Source organism: Diospyros lotus, chromosome 7 (assembly GCF_014633365.1).
Source record: "Diospyros lotus cultivar Yz01 chromosome 7, ASM1463336v1, whole genome shotgun sequence".
NCBI lineage: Eukaryota > Viridiplantae > Streptophyta > Magnoliopsida > Ericales > Ebenaceae > Diospyros > Diospyros lotus.
In genome coordinates, this window is record NC_068344.1 from 20,435,465 (window position 1) to 20,443,836 (window position 8,372).

At 37.9% G+C, this 8,372-nt stretch overlaps 1 protein-coding gene across 1 annotated transcript; it reads right to left on the reverse strand.

Moving 5' to 3' along the window:
• Positions 1-2,108: 2,108 nt before the first annotated feature.
• Positions 2,109-3,023, reverse strand: LOC127805597 (uncharacterized). Its single transcript, XM_052342349.1, has one exon. The coding sequence runs from the start codon at positions 3,021-3,023 to the stop codon at positions 2,109-2,111; it is 915 nt and encodes a 304-aa protein (XP_052198309.1).
• Between the last annotated feature and the right edge of the window lie 5,349 nt (positions 3,024-8,372).

An 8,372-nucleotide genomic window follows, 5' to 3' on the forward strand; every position in this document is an offset into this window, starting at 1 on the left:
AACAATACGTAAAAAAGGAATAATATATACAATAATGAAAAATAAATGTGAAAAATTATGAAATATTAGAGAATATAATTTTATTTTTTCCTTCAATTTTGGTCATGAAAGATATCAAGGCATGAGCCTCGTAAATTGTTATATTGTATTGCGCATGATATTATGGGCATATCGATATTTGTGTCATCCATGTTAACCATGGTGGGATGGGATCTTGTCCTAGTAGCGAGACCTACATTTTCCCAAGTAATTAGATTTGTTGGAATTATCGTAGAAGTATCTCATGCCATGTGGGTTTAAGGATTGACTCTCGAGGGCTATGTGTTGGGGCATGTCTCGATTGATTTATGTCCATGCATCATACAATTATGGACTTTTTCTTTAAAGTCTCATTTTGAAGGTTAATCTTATAATTTGGACGTTGTCCATGGAATATTCAACGTTCTAGTTGGGCCGAGCATTAGAAAAGTCAAGGAGGTTTTCAATACATGATTTCAATTGTATTTCTATCCTACACTCATAAGAGGATGAGTCATGGGATTTGTCCATGTGTGATGTTTGTTAACCAATTATATAGGGGGAAAAGTCTAAATAATGGAAAGCATTTCGGATGTTTGTCTTTTCCAATAAATGTCATTTAATACATTTTTAAATTGCCATATGTTTTGATAATTTTTAATTTTTTAATGACATTATTGTTGTCACCAATGCTTTCCAAACTTATATCCATAATCCCTTATCTTGGTCATTTTAGGGGGTGTTTGTTAACCAAGATAAGAGAGAGAAAAAGTTAGATATGGAAAGCATTTTGGATGTTTGGCCTTTCCAACGTGTTTGTTAAACTTATCTCTGAAAAAGTCCTCACGTGACCTCTTATCTCCGAAAAGCATTCCAAACTTATCTTTGTCAAACTTATCCTTATTTTGACCATTCCATATCTAAAAACGCCTCCTTAACAAATGCTACCTTGGTGAAAAGGGTGTTGGTGGAAGGAATGTATGTTGTCACTAGGTGAGCTTTAAGTTAATTTAATTAGAAATTAGGGAAAAAACGTGTGTCAACTACGAGCTTACCAGAAGTACATACAGAAATGGCTAAGGGCCTGTTCTCTTTGTTGTTTTTAACCCGTTTTGAGTTTTCAATTTTTCAAAACACTGAAAACGCGTTCTCTTTTCTATTTTCAAAAACGCGTTTTCAAAAACAAGAAAAAAATTTGTAAAGGAAACCCAAAATTGTTTTGGGCGTTTTTAGTGAAAACACACTGAAAATGCTAAAACACAAAAAACGGATCCACCCCCACCCCCTACACCCACCCATCGACTATAGAGACCCACCCCTCCTCTTTCTCTCATCTCTTCTCCACTTTTTCCTTTCCTCTTCTGGCCGTCGACCGCCATCGCTGAGCTTCTGGCCCGCCACCACCATCGCCATCACCGTCGTTGACCGCTTCCGCTGCCACCACCGCGACCACCGCTGTCGACCGCCCCCCATCGCAAACCCTCGCATCGCGACCGACGCCACTGCCCACCGCCATTGATTTCCCCCTATCTCTTTTCTCCTCTCTTCTTTTTTGGCCCCGCCACCACCCACCGCCGATGACTGAAATCCTAGCATTGCGCCCACCACCGCCGAACGACCGAGCATCTCCTTTCCTTCACCATGGTTTCTTCCTGCTTGCTGCTGCAACCCTTCTGCAATTTGATTTGTTAGTTGTTGTTGGTATTTTTATGGAGAAAGAATAAAAAAAAAAGCATATGTGCAACAGAGAACAGATTGGAGAAGGAATAATTTTATTATATAAAATCTGATCAACATCGTTACTGTTTTATAGCAAAAAAAAACATAAAAAATTAGCCAAATCTGCTGCACGTGCATAACAGAAAAATTCCTAAAAATGCTGAAGACTAAATCAAAAACCTAATCTTATCATGTACTTTGATTTCTTCAAACCACATCATCAAAACAGATATGTTGACTTCTTCAAAGCAGCTTCTAAGTCATATTTTCAACACTCCTCCTTGACTTTGATGCTGCAACTAAATTTAATTTTGGCATAGGCATGAATATGGTTTTGAGGGGGCATAAGCATGAATATGATTTTGAGGGAGTTAAAATAATTCCTCCTCCTCCGGTTGGCTAGTAACAGCTCTAGCTTCTCCTTCTTGTTGTTGTGATCTGCACACAATTGTGATGTGACCTAATTGACCACATTTGTTACACTTTACATCGGGCCTCCACCAACACCTGTTTTGTGGATGATTTGTTTTTTTGCAGTATGAGCAAGGTGGATAATTTCCACTATTGTTGTTTTTAGCATTTGTGAGCTTCTTGTTGTGATCCTTAACTTTTTTTCCACCGATGGGCCTTACTTGTGCCTGTAAAGCTCCTTCGACGACTCCTCCTTCCCTCATAAGCCTTCTTTGTTCTTGAGCCTGTAAAGCATTAACTAACTCTGCCAAGGAAATGCTTGACAAATCTTTAGCGTTTTCTAGAGAAGAGATGGTGGCTTCATACCTCTCTGGAAGTGTAACAAGTATTTTTTCAATTATTCTTTGATCAAGAAAATCTTTACCTAACAATCTCACTTTGTTAGCAAGGCTAAGCAACATGTCAGTGTACTCCTTCACAGTTTCTGACTCCTTCATTCTTTGCATTTCAAACTCCCTGATCAAGTTTAACACTTGCATATTCTTTGCTCGTTCATTGCCTTGATATTCTTCCTTGAGATGATCCCAAATGGCTTTTGCTGAAGACAGGTTCATGATTTTTGTGAAAATATTAGGAGACACTGCAGCATACAAGTGGGCCATGGCTTTAGCCTTTCTTGTCTTCCTCTCCTTGTGAATCTTTATTTGATTCATTGTTGGATTGGCTGGCAAATCAGCAACTTCATAATTTTCCTCAACTGCTTCCCAAAGATCTTGTGCCTGGAGATGAACTTTCATTTTAATAACCCATACCTGATAGTTGTCGCCATCAAATATCGGTGCTGCCGGCATTCCGTGACTTGATTCTGCTTCCATCTTTGCAGATTGTTGGCTTGAATTTGAGTGTTTGTGATTTTTTTTTTTTCAACTCACAGGTCCCTCAAAAAATACGCTCTGATACCATTTTGTTGGTATTTTTATGGAGAAAGAATAAAAAAAAAAGCATATGTGCAACAGAGAACAGATTGGAGAAGGAATAATTTTATTATATAAAATCTGATCAACATCGTTACTGTTTTATAGCAAAAAAAAACATAAAAAATTAGCCAAATCTGCTGCACGTGCATAACAGAAAAATTCCTAAAAATGCTGAAGACTAAATCAAAAACCTAATCTTATCATGTACTTTGATTTCTTCAAACCACATCATCAAAACAGATATGTTGACTTTTTCAAAGCAGCTTCTAAGTCATATTTTCAACAGTTGTTTTGTTTTGTTTTATTTTATTTAAATATTAAATTAAATATGTAATATAATTTTTTTGTATTATTTTTTTTAAAAATATTTTTAGATTTTTGGATTATACCTGTGATAATGTTATGTTATTTTGTAATTTATACTTACTTTCTTTCATTTTTAAAATTAAATTATCAATTATCTCTTGAATTATAATTTAAATCTTTGAATCAAATTAATAATGTATTAATAAATATTTATAATTTATTTGAAATCAAATTTATTTAACAAAATATTATAAAATAAAATTTCTCGAAATTTCAAAGTAAACGTGTTTTCTAGTTTTTTATTTTAAGGAACAGTTTTTCAAAATAACAAAAAGAAGGCATTTTTAAAAATTTCAAAACAAACGCTCAAAACACAAAACTGAAAATGAATTCAAAATTCAAAACTTAAAACTGAAATACAAAGAGAACACCACCTAATTGTTTGATATTTAATCATACACGATGTTATTCATATTCCATTATCTCATAAAATTAAATGTTACTTGGAATGTCATGGCATGATGATGACTTATATTGAGCAGTGTTTCAATATTTCATCGAGACATGTGACAGGTTTCCAAATTTATCCTTTTAAAATTGTTCATTTGCAATCCCCAATGTCCCACCCATTTTTGTATCGCCCAATGTTATCCTCAAGAGACTCCAATCTCCCGCCCAATGTTATCCCTCCACTTTCTCTCTCTCTCATCCTAACCTCATCTGACAACCCATATATGCATCTCCCGCTGGCCACCCACAGTCCCTCACATAATCGTCTGGGATCCCGGTTAAACCTGTGATAGCCCGTGTCTGTCACAAAAGCCCTGTTGGCTCTCCCTCTGGAAACTGTGTATGTCTCCGGCCGGCCATGATGGATGCTTTCACCGCCAGCCATGAAACCTATCAGTGGCTCCCCCGGCAGTCGCCTCCACGCGCCGACCAGCTACTTCACCCACCATCGCTGCCCAATGCTCTTTTAAGAGAAAGAAGCCATTTGGATCAACATAACTGGTTTGATAGGTATATTAATTAAATGCTTGATGTTAATTACGTTGATTAGTGTATCAATTAGTTGAGTTTCCTACAGCATAAGAGGGTCAAAATTAAGGCCGCCACCTTGGATCCTCCTACTAAACTGATTTTATTTGTTCCATAATGACACAACCATGTCTGTTATGCCGAGATCATACCATGACATCACGTTATGGATTATTTACATATTTAGCTATTAAAATCCCTAATATTTAGGGATGTGGAATAAATTTGTAGCTTGTTGTGGGCGTGGATTGCTAGTTTTCAATATCATTTTCCATTAATTGGATTTTGGTCGATATAAGGGCACTTAGTGTGTATGTTAACCCCCATGCCAATGGTTTGCTAGATTTTTTTGCAGACCATACACAACAGAGTTTGGCAATGGTTTTAACAAGAACCTTTCATTGCCAGTGCCTACCTTAGCAGGTGGAAATACTCCTACAGTGGTAGGAATGGTAACCGAAGTTGGGTTGTGACAAGCAAGCATTGAATAGTTAATATCACAGCTCATTGACAGAGTCAATGGGGACTGTCGTCTTATTCGGTGTACTTCACAAGGGTTTGGACAAGCCTTGCTTCAGCAAATAGGCTTATAGGATGGATATGGCATCTCGTCCTTTAAGGCTATTTGTTGCATGAAGGTTTCTTCAACCCTGTCGGAATCTTCCTAGTATGTGTAATTTTTATAAGCACTTGCACCATATAACAAGCAATCTTGACTTTAGATGCAATCCATAATTCATCTTCTCTATTATTTTTAACTTATATTCATATATGTGGGCAAATTGTGTGTTTTAGGGAATACATGACATAGATAAAACCCTTGTGAAGTAAAATTATTTTTAATAAATAGTTTTTTCCTAACATCACGTATTCGAACTTTCAAACGTGTTGATGTATAGGAAACACAAGTTTATATAAATTTTACAAGTAAACCAATTGGTATTTTTGCCTTTATTCAAATAAGGATAAAAACCAAATGGGTAATTAATAACAATATAGTAACTTTGTGATTACAATTGTACTACTCCCATAAGGGAACATAAGATTCATAAGTACAGGACTTAACAATACAGTATTTAACTACATTGGACTAAGCTGACAATATTACCCATGCAAAAGTTATTATTTCACAACATTAAATTAACTTTGTGACTATGGGGTAGCCCTCCAAAAACAACAAATTAAACTATAATAGTGGAATGACTGGTTGAATATAATGGTTGGGTTTAATTGGATATTTAAATCTGATGCACGCTAAATTAAACTCGGCCTGCCATTGGCCGGGCTTCATCGCCCTCCGAACCGCGCCATGGTAAACTTTCGATTGAGAGGACAACCTCTCGGGCATCAAATTTCTAGGCTTTATGGCTTATAAAGCCAATTAAGACTAAAACAAAAACTAGCAAAAAAAAGCTCGGTAGGGCTTTATTGCGAGATAAAGACCGGTTTGAAAGTGACTAGGGATAATAGGGGCATAAAGCCTGAACTCCGGGCTTACTCACGCGATTAAGCCCTAGATTTTGGCTCCCGATCCTCATCGCCCTACGATCACCACCAACTTATAACCATTTTACACAGCTATGTATATACAACATAGACATTTCAACATAAAATATGTATTACATATCAGCATAATATACATTTATTACATGTGAGCAAAATACATATACCAACTACACTGATATGTCTATATAAATACATATTAATTTTACTAATAACATATACACGCAACTATCAACTGCACTGTTATGTCTATCATCTATGGTGTGATGGCTCACCCACTGATCCTCGATATACCGCAAGATATCCATAACGTACTTAATAACGTACACTCCGTAGCTGTGCCTGTATTAGAAATAACCAAATTCAGTTAAACATTCAATGACAACAATACTAAATTGAGTCCAAACTAAATTAATTTAATATAAATAACTTAAGTACCCATCGAGTTGCTGAGGCAACGACACCTTCCCCGGATTAAGAATCTCCAATGCCTATTTTTTATATAGAGGCGTAACTTTGGAGATATGCTCATAATATCCACTGCGCCTAAGGAGAATGGGGAGGAGCCTGACCAATGCCTACATGGTTGTCGCCCTGGCCTTCCTACTATCTACTGACTTCGCAAGGGGGTCGTATACAACTACTTTCTCCTCAGGAAAATCTTAGCAAGGACCTAGTGAGAATTTTCTATACTGCATGGGAGCAACACCTGCATATATATAATATAACGTTAGATTTTGTAAGGGACTAAATCCATAAATAAGTTCAAATAACACCTATGAAGTCAACTGTCCACCAAGGATGTTCATCATCAACCTGGCTTTGTACAAAATTCATCTAACTGTCTGGGACAATCGCCACAGCAAGCACAAACTACTTCCCGCCATATGTATTATCCCAGTGCATTACCATAAGTACCTGGATGGAATATATAATCATAGATAAAATATAGATTCGATGAATAAGGAGTAACATAACATTTCTATATAGCACTCACAAATAGTGCAATCGACATCAGTGCGTAGTTGGTGTCATATACGCTACTAAACTGCGTCTTCCTTATTCGTTGAAGGTACGTAACACATATAACTGTCAATGTGCACCCCCTCTACCCAGTTAGGAAATTCCGCTATGCACCGGAAGTCCTTCGGTAATAGATGAACTAAGTAACCTGTGTCACGCCTACAACAACGAAGAATTAAGAGTTAAGTTGCGCAGATGTAAGTACAATAACAATTAAAAAATGCTAAAGCCTTTGTATACTTACGCAATTTCTTCATCCAAGCATATGTAATCAATGTAGCTTTCGAGGGGGTTAGGATCATCGTCCTTTTGTGGGTCCAAGTGATGATGCGCTGCTTCAACGGCTATCTGCATCACCACCTCGGCAACATCAGTGGGTGATAGAGTGTCAGGAGCTTCATCACTTGTCCCTTTTAGCTCCAGCTGGTGTTTCGCAACATCAGGGACATTATCCAGCACCCTGACTGCCCCACTCTCCAAGTGAGGAGTAGAAACATCATCCACTATCCTGTATGTATTGGATTGCGACACTATATTTGAATCCAATATTAGAGCTATCTAATCGTCAGTCCTGTCCACCGTAACAGCATCTCTTAGCCGCTTACTTCTGGTGGGATTGGTGTATGGTGGCCGATGACACTGCGATTACAATTGGTCTCGCGCAATTCGTGCACCGACCCTAACCACTTCCTCTTGCAACTGTACAAAGACTAACCCTTAGAATATGGTATTGCAAACTGAAATGTAAAACATATTACAAGTGAAGTTCGAGCCTACTCTGGCTAGAAATGTTTGGTTATCCACTGCATCACGAACTAAAGGTGTATGTTGACCATCTGGTTCCTCATCATAACCACCGTCGACATCAGTTGGGGAATGCACAACAAGCGGGACGTGTAGATGGGTAAGCAGTGCTGCTTGGCCCATCTCCACTTGCCTTAACCTCCACTCCACTTGCCCTAAGCTCCTCTAAGTCAGCGTCATGCGTGAGTTCATTTGACCGATTACCCGGTCCAACTGTGTGCTCATCTAGCTTAGTTCCCCATTCATGGACCGCAACATCTCCAGCGTCAGATTCAGCTTATTGGTGATCTGCAAAAGGTAATGCAACTATTACATGTGTACATATAAAACATGTTGCAAATAATATCTTAAAATTATAGCACATGAATAATTTTATTAGCATTCCCATACCTCATCTTCGTGATGTCCGCAGCATGTAGTAGGAGGGAGTCCTGGCTTCGCCATACACGTTGAAATCCCATCTATACAAGGAGCACCATCTACCGCCTCCTCCTCCTCTAGCACCTTTTCCTCCTTTCCCACCTCATCGGATCGGACCGCATTCTTTTGATTTTGTGGAATCCTTCCGCCCCC

What these genes read in the sequence shown, in the direction of transcription:
- LOC127805597 (XM_052342349.1), bottom strand. Translation starts at nt 3,023, where the DNA reads ATGGAAGCAGAATCAAGTCACGGAATGCCGGCAGCACCGATATTTGAT.